The sequence below is a fragment of the Diadema antillarum genome, unplaced genomic scaffold (genome assembly GCF_040938485.1).
Source record: "Diadema antillarum isolate AM-2024a unplaced genomic scaffold, OU_Dant_1.0 seq00000083_RagTag, whole genome shotgun sequence".
Taxonomy (NCBI): Eukaryota; Metazoa; Echinodermata; class Echinoidea; order Diadematoida; family Diadematidae; genus Diadema; species Diadema antillarum.
Window position 1 is genome coordinate 120,329 of NW_027271176.1, and position 27,827 is coordinate 148,155.

Here is a 27,827-nt window from a genome sequence, read left to right on the forward strand (position 1 = left end):
TATAAAGATTCACAAACAAGAAGAACCATATGGGAACATAATGAATATGGGCACAAATAACTACTCATAAACATGCTAACGCGTGGTTTTAGACTCCTGTCATGATGACATTTTACTTGAATTCTTTTCTGAGAAAACAAAATCTTTCAACCGTTGACATTAAATCTTTACTATTACAGTACATATCGATCTCAACTTAAACACTGGTATATAATTGACTCCAAAATTGTGAATGCGATGTTGCTGCTTCAAATTCAGTTTTATTCTGGTCCATTCAGTATACTTTCAAAGTTGGATGTCGTGTCGCAAAAATCTCACAAGCATCACGTTTAGGTCTCGGTTTTTGCTGTATTCACCTTCAGTCTCTCAAAAAGAAATGATAAGTACATTGTACTATGTATTATGAATTAATCCAAAACGAGTCAAGGAATACCGATAAGTGATCATATTTCCTCATCCTTGACAATATACATGTATAATGTAAATTTTATGCTATTTTCTATTCATTTTCTTTTTCTGTAGTGTGAGCACATTTCTCCGTACTACCTCCTTTTTATCATTTTCCCGATCTGAAGTCCAGTGTCTTACAGCCCATTATTTCTAAACTTTCAAGAAGCTAGTAAATAATATTTGGATAATTTCTGATACACGTACAAACAGAAAAAGAAAAACAATTCTTTATGTGTGTTTAGCACCAAAACTGTATAAGTAACCACAGATTCTCTTTTTTCGTAGGTGGTAAAATATAAGAGTAAGGAGAAGAGTCACGACGTGTACTCGCAAATTTGTGGTAAATCGTGATTTGCCGACATGCTTTGAAACGATGTGCTAGCCCAACACTACGTAGAGTTCATAACTTGTTTCTATAGTTCATAGGCTAGGCCAGATATTGGTACCACCTGAGGTGGCAAAACCTTATTGTGTCATTTTGTTTGTCGGACATAGTTATACGCTTATCAAGCTATGTATGAGTAGCTTTGTCATAATAAATGTACTTTCAAACAATTTGGTCTCGATTTTATATCCCTATACTTCTGAATCGAGACTAATCGCTGTACAAAGAAGAGTCTTCTGTATGTCCACATCCATCCAACAACGAAAGATAATGCAATTATACAATGTACCGGTACACTACAATGAATTATAACTAATAATATTGTAAATGAACGTAATGACTTAAAAAAGTAGATCTGCTTAAAGAAGAAAAGGCTTTTGTAGCTGCGCCTAGTCTTCACAATATCCACCTTTATGTTTGAAGAATTAGGGGAGGGGATCTTTGTCCCTCGCTCAAACGTGAAGATGAAGCAAAAGTTGCTGCCATATAGTGCCGGGGGATACAATCGCATTGCGGGGCAATGGACATTACTAGTTTGCATACAGCACGATTGCTTATACGTTAAGTTACAGTGATGTATTCATATAAGTGTTGCTTAGATGGGATATATTCAGCTCTGTCGGAGGGCCAAGATGAGATCTTCGCCACTCACCTGTCGCTACTGTAGAAGTTATTTCTGCGTAAACAGAAAAAAAATATGGATCTGTTCTAAAATGCCGGTACGAAACCCACTGATTTACTTAGCATGGATAGATTGAGAGGTTATGTTCAAATCGCGTGATTCTGTATCCGTCTTTATGTTTGTCTCAGATTTGTCTTTTGATAATAGTATTTATCTAGAAAACAATGTCTGTAAACAACCCTATACCTCATCAAACCCATCAATAGATTAAACCATTGGCGTTACACATTTATTATTCTCATTATGTATTCTACTATCTTGCCTTGCTCTTGATGACCCAGATCCAGGCAATGAAGAAAAAATTCCAGTAAATATAGATATCACTTTGTACTTTCAGGAATGTTTAATTAAATCGAAATTGAATTAATGTAAGTAAAAACAGAAAAGAGACCAAAAACAAAACGTTAAAAAATCAAAAAAGAATCTGAAAATGAAAAGGTGGAAAGGGTTAACCGAGAAGATAATGGATGAAAACTGCAACATATTATGTTATGAAGTATTAATGGCTCAGATGATAATATGCAAGCATGAACAAGAAACATAGTTTTTATGTCTGATTTAAAATTGCCTTGGCTGTTTCAATGACAGAAATTCAGGCTGATACGGCATAAATAAGATACAAGCGTGGACTGAATCAAATGTCTGGACTTGGCTTGCCTGTTTGAATGTTTGGAACTCAGATTGATAAGACAGTCATCTTATAGGCATTATAGGGCTCACACCTGTAAATAAAATGGACTGTCCCAGACCCCTTCACAAATTCGTACCAAAGATACCAAAATAAATGAAGAAAAAAATTAATTAAAAATCAATGATGTAGTTTGGCAAAAAACTGAATAGCTGTAGATATTGAGTATGAATTCCTCTACAAACTGCATTTTGGTTGGAAGATGAAAGCTTTTCTGATGGAATTTGAGGGGACTATATTTCATTGGGTACGTGTACGGAAAATAGGTGATTTTTTGAGTGACAAGAACTCGTAGTCTGGCTTTGCGGACCCCTGGACAGAATTAGAGCAGAACAACCCACCCTGGAAATCTGATGGATGAAAGGTAATATCTCACTTATTCAGGTTAGTGAAGATGAAACACCTCATTTCTCCCAGCTATTTTACAGAATTTTTTGAAATTTGAATTTTAACACACGTCTCTATGGGGAATTATTTACCCGTGTGAGCCCCATAGAGAATGCACGCAATACATACAAGTCTATGGGAAGTATTCATCCCATACAAGCTCTGCTGGTTTATGTCGATCTTGTATTGTGTCAGATCTCTCTTCCTCCCTCCCCCTTCTCCTCCCTACTCCCCCCCCCCCTCCCTCTACCTCTCTCCTCTACTCCCCCCACTCTATCTTGCTACAATTTCTTTTCTTAATATTATGTTCTTGTGGCACTAGATCTTAGTAAATAGCAGTCATCAGTATCACACAACTTTGAATTACTTCTTGTATTGAGTATCTTGTATTGTGTCAGATCTCTTCCTCCCTCCCCCTTCTCCTCCCTACCCTCCCCCTCTCTCTCCATACCTCTCTCCTCTACTCCCCCCCTTGCTACAATTTCTTTTCTTAATATTATGTTCTTGTGGTACTAGATCCAGTACATAGCAGTCATCAGTATCACACAACTTTGAATGACTGTGTTATTCTTGTATTGTGTATCTTGTATTGTGTCAGATCTCTTCCTCCCTCCCCTTCCCCTCCCTACCCCCCTCTACCTCTCTCCTCTACTCCCCCCCCAACTCTGCCTTGCTACAATTTCTTTTCTTAATACTATGTTCTTGTCACTAGATCTTAGTACATAGCAGTCAGTCATCAGTATCATACAACTTTGAATGACTGTGTTATTTTAATATATTTCTTTGTTTTGGCTACCACTGAAACAGCTCAAAATACATAAAGTTAGTCTGTTTGACAAAACAAAGTCTTATCAAGTACTTTGTAGGCTATAAGGTGATGATGACACCCCCATAATCAAGGATAACTGCCTGGATCTATGTATTCATCTTATGAAGAACTGATCAAAACTGCAAGATTTATTTTTAAAAAACCCCTAAAGAGCATGATTTTCTAAAAGTGTCCGTTTGAGAAGCTTTATAATTCTTGAATGTGTAATCTCTCATATGATGTAGGGGCAAATATCATAAAAAAAAACACATTTATGATGTTTAAAAGTCAAATAAGAAATATGACCTCCACTATAGGGCTCACACCTGTAAATAAAATGGACTGTCCCAGACCCCTTCACAAATTCGTACCAAAGATACCAAAATAAATGAAGAAAAAAATTAATTAAAAATCAATGATGTAGTTCGGCAAAAAAAACTAAATAGCTGTAGATATTGAGTATGAATTCCTCTACAAACTGCATTTTGGTTGGAAGATGAAAGCTTTTCTGATGGAATTTGAGGGGACTATATTTCATTGGGTACGTGTACGGAAAATAGGTGATTTTTTGAGTGACAAGAACTCGTAGTCTGGCTTTGCGGACCCCTGGACAGAATTAGAGCAGAACAACCCACCCTGGAAATCTGATGGATGAAAGGTAATATCTCACTTATTCAGGTTAGTGAAGATGAAACACCTCATTTCTCCCAGCTATTTTACAGAATTTTTTGAAATTTGAATTTTAACACACGTCTCTATGGGGAATTATTTACCCGTGTGAGCCCTTTAACATACAGCAGTGGCCACAGTCACGTGATTTTTACGCCGCATGCGAAGAAATCTTCATCTGCGCTGTTACGAATTGTACTTTTTTTATTGCATCAAGAGAAAAAAGGTGCGCTCATACACATCCTTAACAACGAAACCATCTTCATGCTTATATAACTTGCCCCCCCCCCCCCGTAGTTACGCCACTGGTTACATTTTAAATAATTTGACAAATGAACTTGAACATGTTTTTCCAGAACCTTGGATACAGATGGTAATACATAGATATGGGTCTATGATTGTTGGCGGATGTTTTATTACCAGATTTATAAATTGGCAATATCTTAGATCGTTTCCATTGTGCTGGATAAACACGTTCACATAAAGACCTGCTGAATATTTTCGTTTATGATGGTACTACAGTAGGAACAGCCATTTTAAGCATTAATGTAATATAAATAGTTTCATTACTCAACCCTAAGATTGCTCTAAATACTTCTTCCGAAACAGGCTTAAAGTCAAAACTAGAAATAATATCACGAGTAACTTTACCCGTGTTTCCTTGAGGAACATAAGGGATTTCTGAAGCAAGATTAGACCCAACATTTTCAAAAAAAAAATGAAAATCGTTAAATCGACTGGCTAATACCGAGTTATCGGTACATGAAACATTTAATTGTTCCTGTTGACAAACTTTTTCGATGGCAGCAACGGTTCTAATACTGACCAAACATTTTCCCCGGAAGTACCTTTAGAAGCTTTAAACAATCGTTCAGCAAAATAAACTCTTTGGCAGCTCTATTTTTTTTTTTGTAACCAAGTTTCTTACTTTACGATACTTATTCATTTTATATGACTTTCATCATTGCATTTGGATGCTTTTCTTTCCAATTCAACTCTTTCTCTCATCAATCTGTTTATATCATCATATAAACATGGAGCTGGAAATTTTCGCACACGTTTCTTTCTTGACGGGGCGAAGTTATCAATAGATTCTAAGAAGAAAGATTCCCAGAGATCAACAGCTTCATCAAATTTCCCTTTGTCAAATTTCTACTTGTATAATTCTGTTATAGTCTTAAGACGATACGTTGATTTAAAATTCAGATTAAAAACCACATAACTTAAATAATGATCACTAACTGCACTACTGATTACAACAGAGGTAATTCATTATATCAATGCTATTTGTTAACAAATATAGGATGTGGAACCAGTATGGGATCTTCGCCACTCACCTGTCGCTACTGTAGAAGTTATTTCTGCGTAAACAAAACAAAACAAAAAAAATATGGATCAGTTCTGAAATGCCGGTGCGGAACCCACTGATTTACTTAACATGGATAGATTGAGAGGTTATGTTCAAATCGCGTGATTCTGTGTCCGTCTTTATGTTTGTCTCAGATTTGTCTTTTGATAATAGTATTTATCTAGAAAACAATGTCTGTAAACAACCCTATGTCTCACCAAACTCATCAATATATTGAACCATTGGCGTTACGCATGTAGTATTGTCATTATGAATTCTACTATCTTGCCTTGTTCTTGATGACCCAGATCCAGGCAAAGAAGAAAAAAAATCTAGTAAATATAGATATCACACTGTACTTTCAGGAATGTTTAATGAAATCGAAATTAAATTAAAGTTAGTTAAAACAGAAAAGAGAAAAAAGTAAAATTTATTAAACATACTCAAAGTGAAAAGGTGGAAAGGGTTAATCGAGAAGATAATGGATGAAAACTGTGATATTATGTTATGAAATAACTAGGCCTATGGCTCAAATAATATGCAAGCATGAACAAGAAACAGATGTCTGATCTTAACATTGGCTTGGCTGTTTCAATGTCAGAAAGGCAGGCTAATACGGCATAAATAAGATACAAGCATGGACTGAATCAAATGTCTGGACTTGGCTTGCCTGTTTGAATGTTCGAAACTCAGATCGGAAGAGAGTTATCTTATAGCTATTTCAACAAACAGTATAAAAGTGGCCACAATCACTTGATTTTTACGTCGTATGCGAAGAAATCTTCATCCGCACTGTTATGAATTTTACATTTTTTATTGTATCAAGAGAAAAAGGGTGCGCTCATACACATTCTTAACAAAAAAGCCATCTCCATGCTGATATAACTTGCCCCCCCCCCCTCCGTAGTTACGCCACTGGTTACATTTAAAATAATTTGACAGCTGAACTTGAACAAGCTTTCCAGAACCTTGGATACAGATGGTAATATAGATATTGGTCTATTATATTAGACCACACGTTTCCCAGAGATCAACAGCTTCATCAAATTTCCCTTTGTCAAATTTCTATATGTTATAGCCTTAGGACGATACGTTGATTTAAAATTCAGATTAAAAACCACATAACATGAATAAGTAGAGAAGCACTCTGAGAGTGCAGACCTCCGCCAAGCATGCAGCTCATTTCCACCACTGATCTTGTTCTTCCATAGAGATATCAGTGATTTCCACCCATACGTATACTTATAGCATTTGTGCTGAAAGTCGCCCGATTTCGCAATATAGAAGCCTTTGTTACGTCATAAACCCTCAGCTTCACGGCGCGCCTCGCCCTAGCAGAAACTAGAGCACGCGCTTTAGTGCGCGCATGCAAACCTCAATACGCGCAGCCTGAACTCCCAAGTTCATAAAAGAAAAACAGAATGATAAAAGAAATTATGAAATTGATATAGACCTTAACGTACTTGAAGAGCATTTTAGGTGCGTTTATAAGATTTTTCTTCTGGCCAGAAACAGTGTTTTGAAACACTGTTTCTGGCCAAACAGTGATTCTAGCTCGAAAAAAAATTCTTATAAACGCTCGCCGTGATTTTAAACAGTGTTTTGAAACAGTGTTTGTAAACGCACAAAATAGTGCGTTTACAAACAGTGTTTCTGTAGAATCAGTGTTTCAAAAATCTTATAAACGCAACCGCGATCGCAAACACTGTTTATGTGACGTCACAATGCCTTGCGCGCACCCTGCTTGACCTTTTGCCGAGGAAAAACTGCGCAGAGTGAGTTGCGCAATGGCACAGTCTGAGCGAGAGCCCCAACACGCTCGGAGAAAAACATCTTATAAACGCTCTCCTGACGAAAGTGTGATTTGAAACAGTGTATCAAAACAGTGTTTCAAAACAATGATTCTAGGCCCGCAAAATCTTATGAACGCACCCATAGTCAGACTTGTACACTCCTATCCCAGTTAGTCCAATAAATGAAGATTTGAACAAACCTATTGATATTGACGAATTGGTCACGCAAGTTAAACGTTTGAAGAATGGTAAAGCTTGTGGAGTTGATCAAATTCTGAACGAATTTCTGAAAAACTCTTCTGGCCGTTTGCTATCTTGCATTGTCGTACTATTCAATATTGTTTTAGACAGTGGTGTCGTTCCTTCTGATTGGACAATTGGACTAATTAGACCTTTATATAAAAAGAAAGGAGACGCAAAAGATCCCAATAACTATCGAGGCATCACTTTGTTCAGTTGTTTAGGGAAGCTCTTTACAAGCATATTGAATAAAAGGTTAACGTCTTATCTCGAGGACAATAATTTACTTGGAGAAGAACAAGCTGGCTTTAGAAATGGCCATTCAACTCTCGACCATATTTTTGTTTTACATTCCATAATTGATTTGTATTTAGCCGAAGGTGAAAGAGTATACTGTGCGTTTATTGACTATAAAAAAGCATTTGATTTAGTAGATAGATCAGCTCTATGGATGAAACTTATTAATGCAAATATTAATGGAATTTTTTTTTAAAGTTATACATAACATGTATGGCCAGGCAAAATCATGTGTAATAAAAGATAACGAAGAGTCCTCCCTATTTCAATGTAATATCGGGGTTAGACAAGGAGAAAACCTTTCACCAATGCTGTTTGCCCTCTTTCTCAATGATTTCAGTAACTTTCTAAAATGCAAATGTCATGGCTTGAATTTAATGCCAAAAAAGCTCAACACACAAGCCAGACAAAATGAAATCCAAGTGTACATTAAACTTTTCACGTTACTCTATGCAGACGACACCTTGATTCTAGCTAAATCACCTGGTGACTTGCAGAATGCGTTAAATGCACTCTCTGAATATTGTTACAACTGGTCATTACATGTTAATTCAGACAAGACAAAAATTGTTATCTTCTCTAGAGGTAAAGTTAGGAAACTACCTTCCTTTCATTTCAACAATAGCGAATTATCTGTAGTAGATGATTACGTATATTTAGGCACAACATTCAATCATAATAATACATTTAAAAAAGCGCAGAGGAAACAGTTGAATCAAGCCAAAAGAGCTATGTATAGTTTGTTATTAAAATCACAATCATTGGATCTACCTATTGATATACTGTTAGGATTATTTGACCAACTTGTCATTCCAGTTCTTCTCTATGGCAGCGAAATCTGGGGGTTTGAAGTTATACGTGATCTCGAAATATTTCATGTCAAGTTTTGTAAACAGATTTTGAAATTACATAAGTCAACGGCAAATTGTATGGTGTTAGGCGAACTAGGTAGATATTGTCTTGACAAATATATTATCAATAGAATGATCAATTTTTGGAATAACTTAGAACACTCTGGAGAAAACAAACTTTCGGGAATGATATATAGAGTTTTGAAAGTTTTGTATAATGAAAATGTATATCAGTCTTTGTGGCTGAAAAAAATAAAAACTACCATTGATATGTTGGGAATGTCAGATCTGTGGTTTAAATGCGAAACGACAAATAGTACTTGGATAAAATGTTCAATTGATCAACGTTTGAAAGATTGTTTGTCTCAAAACTGGTACTCTGCTATGTATAATAATCCTCAATGCATTACTACAGAATCTTTAAAAAGTCTCTTCAATTAGAAAAATTTATTACTGATCTTCCTAAAAAATATCGAATACGTTTTTGTAGATTCCGCTGCCGAAATCATCGTCTTCCTATAGTTACAGGGAGATATGGGAATGTTAAGAGAAGTAATAGAGTATGCAATCTTTGTCAATCACAACTAATTGGAGATGAATTCCATTATTTGTTTGTTTGTCCGGCTTTTTCTACGGAGAGAAAATTGTATCTAGACAGTAACTTCACAAAAAGGCCAAATACTTTCAAAATGGAAAAATTATTTAATACAACCAACTTAGGCACACTTTTAAATCTGGCTAAATATTGCAATACCATAATGCTTCGTTTTTAATCTTCTTTAGTCATGTAATTAATCAAAATAGTTTGACTAATCATCAAGCAATTGTTTTTTGTAATACTTTGTCGTGTATATAATGTACAAAATTTTACACTTATCGTTATTTTTTGTTTTCTGTTGCTGCTGGTACCCTGTTACGCATCATTGTTTTACTGTTATAGTTCACCTTTAGATGTATTAATATGCCAAATAATTTCACATTATTTCCTATCTAGGGTTATACAAATCGATTTTCGATATACATAATTTTTCCTCTATGTGTAAACATGTTTTATACTTCAGTGTAAATATGTTTCATCATATTACTTTGTAAATAAGTTTCAAACTGGATTAGGTGTAAATATGTGTAATAGTGTAAAAGTGTTTAAAAAATCTGCATCAAAGTGTAAATATGTTTCATGTTAATAATTACGCTGAAATTGCGTTCTCCAATACCCTAATGAGGTGACATGAGAATAAAATTACTGTCATTACTGTCATTACTGTCATTACACTGCAAAAAGTCCGGTGTTAAATAGTGAACACCGAGCTGGTGTTAAATTTTCGGTGCTCATTTATGGTGTTAAATTAACACCTACGGGTGTCATTTCCAAATTTTAAACTGTTTTTTGAAGAGTTTCTTAGTAACTGCACTTCTTGTTGATTTTTAATTTAAACAAGACGATCAAGAATTTTACATTAAAATACTAGATTTTTGATAAAATGTGAAAATAAATTTACACCAAAGTAACACCAGCTGGTGTGGTCCCTTATTGAAGCTGGACGGGTGTTAAACCATTGATATTAACACCAGCAGATATCAAATCAACACCATGTGGTGTCATTTTTGAATTAACACCAGTACAGTGTCAAAATAACACCAGGTACAGTGTCAAATTAACACCACGAAGTGTCAGGTGAACATTTTTCAACACCATCACAGTGCATTTTTATCACCTGTGGGTGTGGTCCTTTATTGAAGTTTGATCGGTGTTAGATTTAACACCCGTGGTGTTAAATCTAACATCGATGTTTTTACAGTGTACTGTCATTGACCCTACCAGCCAAAATGTCAAAAATCCTTCATAAATTCCCCCCAAATTCTTGGATGACTACCAACATTTAATCATCTGTTACTTGTATCATTCTAGATCTTTCCTGCAAGTTTCATCCAAATCCGTTAACCACTTTTTGAGTTATTTTGCACACGGACAAACTAACTAACAAACGAACACACAAACCAAAGGTAACGAAAACATAACCCCCCCCCCCCCTTGGCGGAGGTAATGATCACTAACTGCACTACTGTTATAACAGAGGTAATTCATTATATCAATGACATTTGTTAACAAATATAGGATATGGAACCAGTATGGGATCTTCGCTACTCACCTGTTGCTACTGTAGAAGTTATTTCTGTGTAAACAGGAAAAAATAAAGGAAAAAAATATGGATCAGTTCTAAAATGCCGGTGCGGAAGGCACTGATTTACTTAATATGGATAGATTGAGAGGTTATGTTCAAATCGCGTGATTCTGTGTCCGTCTTTATGTTTGTCTCAGATTTGTCTTTTGATAATAGTATTTATCTAGAAAACAATGTCTGTAAACAACCCTATGTCTCACCAAACTCATCAATATATTGAACCATTGGCGTTACGCATTTAGTATTCTCATTATGAATTCTACTATCTTGCCTTGTTCTTGATGACCCAGATCCAGGCAAAGAAGAAAAAAAAATCTAGTAAATATAGATATCACTGTACTTTCTGGAATGTTTAATGAAATCGAAATTAAATTAAAGTTAGTTAAAACAGAAAAGAGAAAAAAGTAAAATTTATTAAACATACTCAATGTTTCATGAAATCGAAATGAAATTAATATACATAAAAACAGAAGAGAGAGAAAAATCGTTAAAACAATAAAAGAGAAGGTGAAAGTGAAAAGGTGGAAAGGGTTAACCGAGAAGATAATAGATGAAATTGCGACATTATGTTATGAAATATGAATGACTGAAATGATATGCAACCATGAACAAGAAGCAGATGTCTGATCTTAACATTGGCTTGGCTGTTTCAATGTCAGAAATTCAGGCTGATACGGCATAAGATACAAGCGTGGACTGAAACAAATGTCTGGACTTGGCTTTCCTGTTTGAATGTTCGAAACTCAGATTGATAAGAGAGTTATCTTATAGCTATTTCAACAAACAGTAGCGGCCACAATCACGTGATTTTTACGTCGCATGCGTAGAAATTTTCATCCGCACTGTTATGAATTTTACATTTTCTATTGCATCAAGAGAAAAAGGGTGCGCTCATACACATTCCTTAACAAAGAAGCCATCTCCATGCTAATATAACTTAAGTTGAAGGTGTGTCCCTGTGTTTCACATTGGTATGTAGAGTATTCCAAGGGGGAAAAAAAGCAATGTTCCTTCAAACCTCTTTCGGTTGTGGACATCGAGGTTAGTGTGGAGTGAAGTGTTGTCGATTTGTCAGTGCTTATCAAAGTTGTAGGTAGCTCCGTGGTGACTGTTGTCGGACCAACAGTAGTTGAGTCTTCTGAGTGGACGATAATTGAAACAAACGGTACACAGATATGTGTCGAAAACCACTGTCGACGTTATCAGTGATGTAATACTCTTCAAATTTATGTGAATATGTTACTTGCGAAAGAAAAAAAGAATGACTACTATTTTCCCCTTTGAAATGTACAAACTAAAACAATTTATGATTCACCAGATTTTTTAAACAATTCAGGAATACCGCGTTAATGTTCCTCAATGTGTAACATATTGTTCTGATCTTCTGATTTGTTCATACTGAATTTTACATCAAACTAAGTGTACATTCTGGGCGTTGACCCAAAGAGCTGAATTCCACAAACCACATCCGAGCGCCCTCTCACGTCCTCTTGTCGTCATGATTACGAGGTCTAAAATAATGTTCTAAACAAAGCTATAACTAGCTACTGTATAATAAAGTCGAGAATGAGAGGATGTTAAGAATCGTACAGTATAGGGGAATGAGGAAAATATCGAGGAAAGAAATGCACCTAATGAGATAAATGGAGATGGGAAAAGAAATTTCAAAGTGAGGAGCGTATAGCCCCAGGCCAGGAGTTGAACAGAACAGGCAGATAGACTAGCCAGGCTACATGATCACGAAGAGAAGACAAAATACAATAAACCAATGTAATACATATTGGGTGGAAGGTGGGCTAGCGGCTGCAGGTTAACTTTTTTTTTTTTCAAAATAATCTTGCGGTGGAATGGATAAGAGCCTCTGAATGTCAAATTTACCTTAAACGTAGATAAATTCAGTGATAGTAGCAATGCGACTATAGAAGTTTAAAAATTATTACTTTTGAACAATTCACTTTTCCTCAAACTTCATCAATATGTTCTCCTAGTAGTTCCGCATTTACTGAATTTACATTGTTTGTTTGTTTGTGTGTGTGTTTGTGTGTGTGTGTGTCTGTGTCTGTGTGTTTGTACTGGGTATCCATTAATGGGATTAAAAGCAGTTTTACTCAGTTGGGTTAAAAGTCACTAGCTGTTAGCAAGAGTGAATTATATTCATGCATTTTCTGCCGTGATTTGTTCTTTTGTTTTTGTTTGTAGGTGTCTCTGAAATATTGCTTAATTAAAGCAGGCACAGGATATATAACATGAAAAGAATGACAATACAAGAAATTTCATGTCAATGCCTTCGGTGCCAAGTCATCAATCGGGTTCTAAGCAGAGCGCCTTTGCGGTAACAGTGTAGGGCTGTAGCTACACGCAGCATATACTCATGTTTTTATTTCTGTCCTTCCGTATCTGCTGTTTGTCTCTTGACCCGAGTTCGAGTCCCGCCCAGTGCTTACGTCCTTGGACAAAATGTTTTTACCCACCATGTCCCTCTCCACCCAGGTGTATAAATGGGTACCTGGTAACACCATCCCGCAGGGTAATAATAACGGCAGGACACTCTGGTAGAGCAGTGGAAACACTGAAAGGCTACCCTGGACAGATAAGACCTTATTATTATTATTATTACTATTATGATTATGATTATTATTATTATTATTATTATCATTATTATTATCATTATTATTATTATTATTATTATTATCATTATTATTATCATCATCATCCTCACCGCGGGGCTTTTAGAAACGCTGTAGCCCTTTTTACACTTGTGTTTCTTAATCCCGTACTTTCTCTGACCCAGGACTTTCGTTAATCCCGTACCAATTTTTTTTTCAGCTTTTTACACTCGCCAATAAATCCTGTATTAAGCTCTTGTCCTGGGCTAAAGAGAAAACTGACCTTTTTAGTCCCGTACTTTCCAAACCACATGAATATTCATGATATACGCTGTGCACTGTACAAGTACACGCACGCACCGGCAGCACTTGATTCCCTCGTTTCTGATTGGTCAGTGGGGGTCGGACTTCGTCTCCGTCGCTTAGCCCCAGATTATTTCTTCGTTCTGTTTACACTCATTCAATTGTGGTGTTAACCCTGCTTTTTTGCAGGGCCAGATAGTACGGGATTGTCGGTGGGGCTAGCCCACTTTGGCAAAAACAAGTGTAAACAGAAAGTGGACTAAAGGAAAGTCCGGTACCAACGATGGGGCTAACCCCCCCCCCCCCCCCCCCCAGCCCCACCGTTGGTACGGGACTAAGCAAAAATTTGAAAGTGTAAAAAGCCCTTATATCTCTCAGTTCCATCAGTTCATAAGGTCTTCTTCATTCTTCATTCCTGTGAAATTACCTCACCCTGTATGTACTCAGTACATTGTCCAAAGGATGTGTGACATTAAAATGGCAATATAATTATCTGCATAATAATGTGTTCCCAAGGCGCTTCTCACGCCTCTTTGGGTTATTACTTTTCCATAGTATAGTTCAGCGCCGAATGTGAATGTGACGTCGGGATGTTATAATTCACATCGGATTCCTCTCTGAGCCTGCAAACGGATTCCTCTCTGAGTCTGCGAATACTCCTGTTAGCACCCTCCCCGAATCGCCACTTTTTGATAGAGCAGTGCGTCATTTCCACCTTCTTGCAGCCTGCTGAAGGAAGAGCTTGTGTTATGGATCTCCTCGTAGCATGCAGGTACTAGTGTTCACATTCTGTGGCCAGTGGTTCTTCCCAGCTCCTTAACCTATCGGTCTGTATTCTCCTTTTCCAGCTGCAAACCTCCGTAAATTCCTGTTTATAAGGTTCTCCCTTCAATTCCTGTTTATAATAAGGTTCTCCCATTTTTTGTCACTTTCCCCCCACTTTTTTGCTACACTGCATCTTGATCACAACTGTCGTGTATTCATTTCCAGTTTACGCTTGTGTGCCAAAGCAGTTTGGTCAGAGTCTCTCGTATACGCTTATCCAGCTCAGTGGTTTGTCTGTGTTTCCATACATTTTGATGGAGGGCGGGGTTATCGAATTGTGATTCTCATCCTCAGCATTAAATGCATGTAATTTTGTGTCTTCCTTTCTCGAAGTAGGATCGCTACCACGCCCTAATAACTTGTGTTCCTGGCCCAAATAACCCCACAACCCCGTCCTCTGCAGGGACCGTCTCCAATGCCTGATACAACATAGCCACCATAATCGTCACCCTACAGCTTCTTGTTATCCATATCCATTCTGGTCACCTTATAGCAAGTCTCTCATGCGTCAAAATCTCTCTGATGGTCTCCTTAATGTTTTCAAAGAATGCAAGCAAATCAAGCGCAGGAAAAAAAAAAAAGATCTCGAATTCTTTCTTTCCATATAAGGCACAGTTTCACTCTCTTGCCTGCATTTCCCCCTGGATTTCTTTCGCCTTTTCCTTTCGTGACACGGCAGCCGCTCTTTTCTTACTGTGTACCTCTCCGTACTTAACTTTTTATTGCACATTACCATGGTGTTGAATTTCTACAGGCTATAGATTGTATAATATTGCTTGGGCTAGCTTTTACGCCGGATGTCTCAACCGCCCGCCATTATAATGGGCTTGGGATGATGACGATGACGAACATAGTCGTCTAATTTCTGAGCTGTGAACGAAGGTGATGCAGTATATCTTCCACTGCTCAATATAGCCACTGTAACCAACACGTGGGTTATATAACTAAGATGATTTGATTTAATCTATTCTCGTTAAACTAAAGTCATCAAAAGTGTAGTATACCATGACAACGACATGTCTTCATCACGTGTCTTCAAAAGTGAAATACTAGTATCATAACTGGAATCGATTTCAACAGATTATGTCTAATGATTACACTGAAAGCGCTCCATTCATTTTACCATTCATGATCACGATCATGTTTTCATGATTCTCATGCATGGAAAAGCTGAAGATAAAAATAAAAATAAAATGAATGATAGCTTGGATGAAGTAGACATGCAGCTTCATGGGCGTTATCGACGAAATTAATACATGCAATCAGGTGTATAATTAGTAATTTCTAATTAATTCTGTTATAGAAATCAGGATAGATGATATTCTGTAACGGAAATAGTATTGAAGGGTTATGTGGAATGTTCAAGCTGGAATAGAAAACGGAGCAGGCAAACTAACGGCGAAGAATTTGGAAGGAAAAGAGTGGGAGAAGTTTATCAAAACATTAAATGTAAGTGACACAAAACACATGACATGATTATGGCAAGAGAGTACACGTTCAAAATTAATGTAAAGAGTTCAAACTCTGAGAGTGACGGAACAGCTATGCATATTAGAGTTCGAATGAAGGAGTTGAGCTGATAATCTGCCTATAAGTAATGTACACTCGCTCACAAAGTATGATCATTACTCACGATGCATTGGACACATGCCAATCCCTACTTACACAAGTGGTTTATGAAAACCTCTTTATTCGCGTATTACTTTCGAGCTAAGATCAATTAGCATGATCTATATGATATAAGATATCCTTGCAACGGCGTCACTCATTGAAACATGGCGGATATAGTTTGTTCCTTGTCTCCGAGAACCACTGGAATCCTCATTCTTTACACTCTAGAGGGATGGTTTTGCATTGGTTGAGGTGAGGATTCAGCTTTTAACTTTTTACGAGATACTTAGAAACCATTTTATAAAATGTTAGATATAGCACACACTTCTACGGAGAATTCAAAGTTTGTTTGATTTAAAAAATCGGTTTTGAAATGGCTGAAATATCTACATGTAGAAACAAAGCATGAAAACAAAGGATCTTAATGTCTTTTGGATCGCTCTTGTTTGGAAATTAAATATCAACGTCTTTAAAACCCAATTGTCATCAAATAAACTGAATTTGAATTACTTAGAATTATATGCTCTTTAAGAGGTTTCTCATTATCTAAAAAAAAAAAATCATCATAAAAGAGTTGGAAACATGATGTCACATCTCATCCGAAACCATATACTATCCATTTAAACAATGCAGGAGCTCATCTTACCTGGACATGATGGGAATTCCACCTCGAATTTGGGCGGTGCAGCGCTGCACTGAAGTGTTTCCGCCGATTGAGGAAAACACGCAGCCATCTTGTTTGTACTTCGATGTCAGACGAATCTTTAGAGGTACAAGCAAGAGAGAGAGAGAGAAATATTTCAGTTCCAACAAAAATAAAATTGCAATGAAACGCAATGACTCCATATCAGTGCAATATAATCATAGAAAATATCGTGAACTGAAAACAATAACAAGTTGTGACTTTTATGAATATAGCATACACTTCTACGGAAAATTCAAAGTTTGTTTGATTGAAAAAAGAAATCGGTTTTGAAATGGCTGAAATATCTACATGTTTAAGAAACAAAGCAAAACAAAGGATCTTATACTGTCTTTAGGATCGCTCTTGTTTGGAAATTAAATATCAACGTTTTTAAAACCCAATTTTCATCAAACAAACTTAATTTGTATTTTATTTCAACCAATTTTATTCTATTCTATTTCATTTCATTCTATTCTATCTTTTTGAATTGAATTGAATTGAATTTATTTTTATTTTGTTTTATTTTACTATCTTTTTTAGGGGAGAAGGTGGAAGGGACTGCTAAAAAAAAAAGCATGCAGTTTTCAGTCTCTCATAAACAATAACTCATAACTGACCCAGCAAAACTATAATACGAAAATTGTCTTTTTGAGAAAAAGGAAAGAAAGGAAAGTAGAAATACAAACACACACATACAAACACGATGCAACAGTATCTTGTGAAAACAAAAAGAGAAAAAAACCCCGGAAGGAATAACTATGTACAGGCTCAGTGAAGTGGACAGGGAATAGGGCGAAGGAAGGTTGCAGAGTAGGTTACCTACAGGTTTCATTTGTTTTGTTAAATTTAACTTTATTCTAATCGAACATTTTTGTTTTTACCCTTCAATGTTTACATGAATTTGTCTATGTGTAAATTCACAAACTTTTCAATGAATGTATGGGCATGCATGCAAAAAGAAAAAAAAATCGTGTCAAAAAGAAAATATAATGTCGGTAAGTGTAAACATGCATTAACCGCCACACGAATGTGCTAAATTTGATTGACCATAAAATATACTTTGATAGACCATACTTATTGTTAAAACTGTTTATTCTTTGAGGCCTTGCTTGCCATCAGATACATCTGTTTTGGCTTGTTTGTTTGTTTGTTTGTTTGTTTGTTTTGGGGTGGATTTTTTTCGGGGGGGGGGGTAAATCAACACGTAATCAACATGCACGGTTAAAAAAACTGCAATCGAAATATTGGCTTAAGTCAGTTTTCTGCCTTTGAGATAAATATCATTGTTACATATCGGACTCGGCCTACTTGGTATTTCCATGGTTATATTCTTTATTATCCAATAATCTTTACGGGGTGGGCATTACTTTCCAGAATGAAATTAAAACAGTAATTTTATATATGGTCGACAAACATTGCAATACTACTCCCGCGGTGAAATGCATATCCACTGTTTTCATGCTCAGACACAATAAAACGTAAATACATTCACAAAGCTACTATTTGTTCCCTCTAATGGTTAAACTGCTTGCAGGAAAATAACCCCAACTAAATGTGTCACAGGAAACTTGAATATGGATTGACACACACTTCGTTCATAAAAATAAAAAATCGAAGAAGTTCATAAATACACACACACACACACACACACACACACACGCAGGCACACGCACATAACATTTAATATGCACACACCTACCAAGTGATACGTAAACAATATTACATGGTGGAGAGAGATATACGACAAGAGAGCGTAGAAATCAAAATTGAAAGCCTATCATTATAGTACGCAGTTAAAATGCATATAAAACTCTGAAAACAGCACATGCTAACGCAACCAGTGAGTACCTCACAGTGAACAGGGATGATTTTGTCTCACCTCCATGCAGTGAACGAGACTCATGTATACATTTATGGCATACCGTGGCGTATGAAAATGGAGCTAGCCGCTCCAGTAAACGGTGGAAACTGCTGAAGTCAAAGTATATGTTCCGTCAGCTTCTTCGGTGAAGAGGATTGTGGTTTGTCGTCCTATGGCTTACTTGACGTATAATGAATATCATGTACTGTGAGTCTCCATTGTAAATACGACAGCTGTCCACACCTACATTAACATGTTTCCCAGGATCAATACAAGTACACAAGCAACGCACGATCGCTCGCTCCAGCACGAAGCGAAGCAGACAGCTAACAGAGAGATTAGGAAATCAGTGACTCGTAGTCTAAAAACGATGCAGTTTCTTGCCGGAATATACGAATTGTATGCACTGTATGAAATCAAACTTTGCGTACAGTTTTTCACGACACCGACATAATGCAAACCTATGTCAACAGATCATTTGTTACCTTTGACCTGTGTATGTAACATCGTAGTGTAGAAAATGCAAAATGGTATTCGATGCCCTCATTTTTGTATTTACATCCATAAAGTATAGACCGGCTGTAGGAGTCGAGGGCGTGTCTCGCCCACAATCTGCTGAGCAAAGTCCACGATAAAGTAATTTACGTCGCCCTCGAGATGTAATGTGATCTGCTGGTATATGAGGCAACGTGCTGTTGAAGAGAATAAGGTTTGATAATTATGGCCTGGCACGTACCATGATTATATTGTGACATTATTAGCGACATTCAGATACTGTTCCCATTTTATCGTATCATCATTACTAATTCTATCCGTGTAATATTCATTACCCAGCTTTGGATTGATGAGGGTACAACAAAATTGCAGTAGGCCGATACAGTAACAGAGTTGACAGCAAAGGGTATCAAAGTCACTCTGTCCGTGTAGACAGCAAAGAGCCTTGTTTTATTGTTCCTTGTGTTAATAATGCCACTCCATATTTTTGTTTATATAGGAGACCCACCGAGACGCACAGCACGACCGCTAGAATAAAACGATCGGCTATAATTATTATCTGCGTTGCTCCTTTTAGTGCCCAAACTGCTATCTACCTGAGCTGGGAGAGCAAAGCGTTGCAGTGGCAGGCTATTCACAACACTTATACATGCTGTCTATTTCATAGACAGAAACTGTATGATCGGGTATGGTGCGAGAGAGAAGAGACACACACAACCAAATCGCTAACGAGTTCTTTGACAGAGACTAACAATGTATGACTGCGACAACAAAAAGAGTTCGAAGTTCGTCACCTGTACGACGCACGCAGGCCATGTTGTTGACGTGGGAATTCCCCTTGTTTTCCCAATCTGTACCCGATGTTCAATTGAGATGTTTATTCGTTCAGCGTTACCAACTTCGATGCAATGCCACTAAAATTGCTGAATAAGTCGGGTCCGAGTTGACCTTTACAATAGATCAGACTAAAATGAGCACATTTTCATATTTTTTCTCGGTCTATACAATATACACTATTATGTTTCACGCGATAAGTGCACCCCGGTAACTGCACGCCCTTTAGCAGGATGGTAACTATAATTTTGGGTGAGATGGGTTTCCAACTCTTGTGTGTGTGTGTGTGTGTGTGTGTGTGTGTGTGTGTGTGTGTGTGTGTGTGTGATAATGAGAAACCTCCTATGAAATAGGAAAGAGCATACAATTCTAAGAGATATGCCTTATTCAAATTTTATTTGATGAATATTGGTTTTGAAATGGTTGAGATATCCAGAAACAAAGAAGTCCTTACAATAAAAAGTGGGACCCAACCTTTTTTCAGGACAACTTTGTCTAACGTTGTTTTTGGATATCTCAGTCATTTCAAAACCATTTTTCATCAAACAAGCTTTCAATACCCCTTAGAATTGTATGCTCTTTAATATTCCATAAGTAATTTCTAATTATCTCGCCTAAAGCCAAGATCTGAATCCCCCATCTCGACCAAAACTTTTCCCTTTAAAAATCATAGTGCTGTGTTACTATACTATACACCAATAATCTGTCGCAAAGAGCAAGTTTTCTTTTCATGCTTTTACACCTTTCATTTCAAAATCTATCTGATTAGGGAGAACCGTGAGGCGATTATCACGATCACCTGTGTTTATGGGAGTGATTACCTATAATGATTACGTTTCGAAACATGAAAGTCACATAGCTCAGATATACTTTGTCCGATTCTGTATTGTTTTGTTTGTTTTGTTTTGTTTAACAACACTTACACTATGTTATCAAAACGTTATTTTTCATTCTATAAATAAAAAAATATTGTTGAATAGTGATACTTTAATGATAGATAGCAATGTTATTGAAAGAACTGAATCAATTCCTTTTCTAGGTATACTTATCAATGAATCCCTTAGTTGGAAACTTCATATATCCAATGTTTCTTCAAAGATCTCACGGACGGTTGGGATTTTATCAAAACTCAAACATTTTTAACCAAAAAAAAATATTGATTATTATTTATAACTCTTTAGTATTGCCACATTTGAATTACTGTAATGAAATTTGGGGCAAAACATATAATGCGCATATTAATAAACTTGTTCTTCTTCAAAAACGAACAATATACGTTTAATAAGTAATGCCCCATATTGTAGCCCCAGTATATCATTGTTAACTAAATTACAGATTTTGCCATTGCATGAATTTGTCAGATTGAATATCCTTATCTTTATGTTTAAATATCATAGAGGCATGCTCCCTTCTGTATTTGATAATATGTTCCAAACAAACTCTCATTTTCACATGTATTCCACTCGTTCTCGAAGTACTTTACGGTACCCTATTACTCGTTTGACTGTGCGATCTCATTCTATTAGGTTCACCGGTGTAAGTGAATGGAATTCAATAAGTACTGCTTTGAAATGCAGCACAACTCTTTCTAGATTTAAGTGCTTACTGAAGCGTTCTCTCTTCGAACAGTTAGCCATGACTGAGTAGACAATGTTCTTTTTTCTTTCCTGTCTTCTATCCTTATGTTTACTGCATGTGTGTGTGTGTGTGTGTGTGTGTGTGTGTGTGCGTGTGAGTGTATATGATATGTACGTATTAATGTGATGGTATTTTGTTTATGCTAATTTACTTGATTTCACACAGAATCAGTTGTAATGTTGCTATTATAAAGTATATAGTATTTTCATGTGTAGGCAACCTATAACACAAGCACAAGATGCTTTCAAGGCTGCCTGGCTCTCGTTGTAAACGCCACTATTATGTTTTTGTGTTTTATTTTGCCGAATAAATGGCCTAAATAGGCCTCGATCAATCAAAATTATATTACATTCCAGTAACAAACTCCATGAAAGTTATCATTTTTGCAGAAAAGGGGTTTTAAAGATCAAGGTCTTTAGAATTGCACTGACTCATTCCCTACTGTATAAATGCACAAAGACACGAAAAGGGGATGTCTGTCTCCATAGTAACCACTGTTAAGGGACAATGAGATCACTCTGAAAGTTGGCATACTCATTCTGTCCGTTGTGTATGGTTGGGTAGAGGGTTTGGTCATGTTTTCGAGGGGCTTTTTTTCTACTATATAGACCCACAAATGGCATTAATGGCATTGCCCTATCCATGCCAGGAATGTTAGCAACTTTTTGTTTTCAACAAAAACAACATAAAATTACTTTGCACGTCTCAAAATATACATCAGCGAATATTACCTGAAATAAGCCTTACCGAAATGTCAAAGTTTTCCTTTGTGTCCGAAAAGGAAAAGGAAATGATAAATCATAAAATATGACAACGGTAGAACTAGGGTGCTGGAGGAGACACAGTGCGTTCGGGTACATATTCTAAGATGAGGATGAGATGAAATGGTACAGTACCCAGTAAGTGATGATAATATTATATATAGTAGATGTAGAAGAGAAAGTGCAGTGTCGTAACGCTGAAAGGGATGGACTAGTTTGTGCTGATATGGGGATGTTGTTGTTTTTGTTTATATCTCAGCCATTTCATAACCGATTTTCATCTATTAAGTTCTAAAATCCCCTTTTGTATTGTATGTTTTTTGATGTTTCATTTTTAATCATCTCGCAAAATGTATTACAACCTGAATCCTACATCTCAACCAAAACTTGGATGGAGTAAGTAAATGACCCGAGCTTGAACATATATCATGACGGCACGGCATTCCTAACAGACAGGGGAGGATCAGAGTATTTGACCTGTCTACTAACACTGTAGTGTATATAAGATGAAGAATTGAAATTGGCTTACGTACACGCTCACCATCACACATGCATGAATATCATACATTTGCGTAGTCTTGTGTTTGATTTCCGAAAGAACTCGTCATATCAATGTAATTGTATGTGATATATGTGATTACAGAAATATATTATACATGTACAATAGTAATGTCACGATACGGGAATGCATTATATGCCAATCTCTATCTATTAACATCCATATTTTCGGTGGCCTCCCCCTTCGTCAGGGATGAAAATGATAAAATTGTCTTTTCAGTTGATATCACTGGATATCAAATATCGTGCGAGAAATCGATCTTGAACGAAATGCCATTTCGCATATGTGGAAGAAATATGTATATACATGTATCTATAATATAAATATGAATGAATATAGATATTATATGTACATATGTTTTGTATGAATTTATATGATATGCATGTATATATCTATACTACAAATTTGTGTAGGCCTACATATAACAAATAGTCCTAACAGATTTCTCTCATACTGACATAGTGTTTGATTTCCGCAAGAACTCGTCATACATAAAATATGTCGTTGCTGTCATGAAATCTTATTGTTAGCATCATTATCACCATGATTCTTAACATACTTATCATTCGTCAGCAAAAGCAACAAAAAAAAAAAAACAGAGAGAAGAGAGGTATGGTTATGTCTGAAATCAGGGAAGGGGAGTGTTTCATTCTCTGAATACACCCCCCCCCCCCCCATATGCAAATCGAAGAGTTATTGCCTGGAAGCAAAATCAATTTGTACAGTCCGAGCACGTATAGGTGTAGCTCATCATGAGGGGCGGGATTAGTGTGTTCGACAATATCGCATTTATGGGTTACCGTGGTAGAGCAAAGTTCATTTAGCATACGCCCGTAATGGAAACAATACGAGTACTGCATGCCACTGAGCAAACATCACCGCTTGATGAAGTCCCCTACAGTCTTTGCTGCATGAGCGATAAAAATACATACAAAATTTTGTTTGATAGATAAATTCAGTGAACAAGGAGTAAAAGACGAAGGAGACAAAAACTATGTTTTTTTTAATGAACTTACTTCCTGGTTGCACACAGTCCCCGAGGAAGACACTGTCAATGCGTATGTAAGATAGACCAGATTTATGACAGTGCAACATGTAATTGTAAGCATATTAGGATCTCTCTTTATTTTCTCCCAAACTGTGACTTGACATTATGTTTATTAACAACTTTAGTGACCGTCTGATATACAGGAACTCCTGAATAATAGAAACAGACTGCGGAACTGGATTGTTTCGATTAGACGCAGGACTGGGATCCCAGAAAACACCATTAACTGGAAAATGTTGTAAAGCATGCAGCCATAATACCTTGGAGAGTCCATTGTGCAAAAGAGAAAGACTGTGAAATATTTGCCAGTATTATCACTGAATGGGCCATACATGAAAATATGAACGAAGAGGAAATCACAGTTTCAACTTCCGTGTAATGATCATCCCTGGAGGTTGTCCATGATTGTAATAGATACGGGGATCATCGTGACCGGATCGGAGAGAGAGCTAAAGTTTCATGTCAGAGATTGACAAGAATTGACATAAAGATAAAAATGCCTCTAATGATAATGATAATAATAATAATAATGATGAGAATAATAATAATAATAACAATAATAATAATAATAATAATAATAATTATAATAATAATGATAATAATGAATTCTTATACAGCGCATTTCAGACTTGAAAAGAATTTCAGCGCGCTTTACAAACAAACAAATTATACCATAATACAAAATATAACAACAAAAATTTCAATTTACCAAACACAATGATATATTAATCTACCATAACTGATTTACTCTTAAAACGTACATAAAAGGTTAGGGTTGCCAGTACTACTGAGATATAGTTAAACTACATTAATGACTTCAAATTTAACAATCATAGGCTTCCTTGTATAGATAAGTTTTGAGTTTTTGTTTGAAATTGTGTATTGGCATCTGACTTCTCAGTGGGTCTGGCAGAGAATTCCATAGAGTAGGTGCGGCAAAAGAAAAAAAAAAAACTTCTCCCCATAAGACAGTTCGAAAGGTAGATACAACAAGTAAGTTTCGAGCAGAGGATCGCAGACATCTACAAGGCTTGTATGGGGTTAGGAGTTCTGTAATGTATAGTGCGGGACTGTTCCATGTATAGTGCTTTGAAAGTGATGAGGAAAATCTTGTATTGCCTCTGAAATCTCATTCAATGAGGCAACTAGATAGTCATCTCGATATTCTAGAGCAAGATGTTGTAGAACAAAATAAAACGGAGACCAGACACATTTATGTATCGTTGCTGCTTGATTTATAGGCTCACTGCAATAAGTCTGAATTATGCTGGTCGGTTGCAAATACTGCGGCATATCAGTAGCACGGCAACCCAAGCCAATGCATGGTTATATAGCTCCCTCCCCAAACATCTCATTGTAAGAAAACCCCGACGCGTGAAATAACAAGCAACTTCCTGCAACTCACGAACATTTTGTTGACTTATGCATGACGGCATTATGGTGTCATATCATTTTGCCTCATCTTTTTTAATCGAGTGACTTCCTATATGTAAACTGTTATTGGATTACTCTTTTGATAACGTTTGATTTACAATATGTGATATATTGATCACTTCAATATGAGGTTTCAGTCAATACATTAACATATAATTCAAAAAGTGTGAATTCTTTTTATTTATTTATTTATTTTCAGGAACCGCTTTCGGAAATATTACAATGATAGGTAATGATAAATGAAATTTCTTCGAATACACAGATCATTTGGAGTTTCTTTTAATGTGATGGTTAAGTAAAATCAACGTCAGATATTCGTTTTCACACTGAGCGCATTTTGGCAGTACATTTTGGCATTATAGTGCAACAAGTCAAGTCTGGATATTGAGATATAGGCCTACACTACCTATATACAATAGTTTGTATATTACTTAACATCAAAACATGTATCCATAAGAAATAGATATTACTCACAGAAAAGACGTCTACAAAACTTTCTTTTACCAGAGGCCAGCTGACGTCAGTGCTGAAATAAAGATCACATATTACGAATTTACAACTTCCCACTATAAGAAGGAAATGATCATATCGCAGCTTATCAATATGTTACATCAGGAGTAGGGTTAAATGTCGACGTAAATTGGGTTCCTATCATCTCTATGAGTAGACATAAATATGCTAATGGCTAAATGTACCCAAGTACTTTGGGGAAAATAACTGGGTATCTTTGAATGCTGATCAAACCGTTATGCTTTTATGGTCATTGTTGTGTATTGGGCCCAGATTTCCAAAAGACAATTTAAGCCAATTTCTGTCAAGTATCCAACAAAATACCAGAAAACATATTTTCACTTAAAAACGATTTAAACTGCTAATACAAAACTAAATCAAAGCAAAATATCGATAGTAGAAGACTCATGTACATGAAATAGAAATAGGCTCAAAACGCTAACAACAAAATGAGATTCTTAACCCCTTCTATGTCAAGGACTTCGGACGGCGTACGCATTGCTCTGGGGTTTTCAGTCTCAATCATCACTGAAAGCATTAAGAGGGTTAAAGGATAAAACTTTCCTTCCCTTTTCTCCCCATCATCCCCTCCCCTCAAAGAAGAGATAACTTTCTTACTTCACATTCACTCTCTCCTCACCCTCTTTTCTTTACCCCGCCCTTACCCCATTTAGATATTGAAATGATACTAACTGGTAGGTGACCCTGTGGTGTCTTTTCTTTTGTACACACATCAGACAGTATAAATCTTGAGATCAAGTTCAAGTTCAAGTTTATTCAAAGTTTCCACAATACAAAAATTACAAAAGAACAATAATATGATAAACTCACACCATATAGAGAGAAAGAAGACAATAATGACCAAATGGACAATTTCAAACAACAAAACATGAACCATAAGATAAATAAATTAAAAATGGACGGCCATGGTGTTTTGCGTCATTCTTAAAACATTTCTTCTACAATCTTTTAGATAATCTTAATTATGTTAGTTGTGTTTCCGTTTCCTCTATAGTATTTTCACATACCATACATCATATAAATAGAACGTTCAAAAGATGACCTTTCCGTTTATGAGCCTTTTTCATATCAAAACAAGGCATCTGTCCATCTACAGCTCCCCAAATCCGCAAAAGTAATCACATTACTTTTAATTTTCCCAGGTGATTTGAGCATGCTCACAGTGTGTAGAATATACATGTCTATTTAGTCCACTCTCCTTTCCTACTACATGAAGGGAACAGAAGGTGATTAGTGTGTTGTATAATAAAGACCATCAACATAATCTACTTGCACAATTACGTTAATTTAACATAGAATATATTCTTACCTGTCCTAGGTATTACATGTTGTGATAATTCCTTTCAGCTCCAGCACACACGGTCTTTCGAGGAATGTGTTTCGTCTCGTAATGAAGCTTGTAACCTTGTATACACACACGACTTGATGGGACAGTCACTACAGCTTACTGCAGGTCCGGCTACAGATGGCGCTTCGCCATTATTGCTGTCGGAGCCTTCTATTACATGTATGATCTGGGGGGCATTTCATGAAGGAACTTGTCGGATAAAATATCTGACAAGTCAATTATATCCGACAAGTTTTGAAAAATTCTTTTGTCTGATTGGCTGATTTCTCTGAACTTGTCGGATATAATTGACTTGTCGGACATTTCATCCGACAAGACCTTTCATGAAACGCCCCCCCCCCCCCCCCGATTGCTATGCAGCCACGCAGTAAGGGCGGACTCACACTGTGCGATTTCTGGTGGTGCGACATCGCAAAGTGTAAATCGCAGTAAAAATAGCACAGTGTGAGTCCGCCCTAAGCAAGCGTTAAATCTGCTATGCGAATGCCATAGACGACGCTAATTAGA

General features: G+C 36.5%; 1 protein-coding gene across 1 annotated transcript; it reads right to left on the bottom strand.

Moving 5' to 3' along the window:
• Positions 1 to 1,401: 1,401 nt before the first annotated feature.
• On the bottom strand, positions 1,402 to 27,453 carry LOC139726436 (uncharacterized). Its single transcript, XM_071637393.1, has 7 exons — positions 27,282 to 27,453; positions 25,916 to 25,967; positions 16,773 to 16,888; positions 11,800 to 11,919; positions 10,749 to 10,772; positions 5,407 to 5,430; positions 1,402 to 1,511 (listed from the first exon to the last, which is right to left on the bottom strand). Exons 3-7 carry the CDS (start codon positions 16,858 to 16,860, stop codon positions 1,402 to 1,404), a joined length of 366 nt encoding a protein of 121 aa, XP_071493494.1. The 5' UTR covers positions 16,861 to 16,888; positions 25,916 to 25,967; positions 27,282 to 27,453.
• Between the last annotated feature and the right edge of the window lie 374 nt (positions 27,454 to 27,827).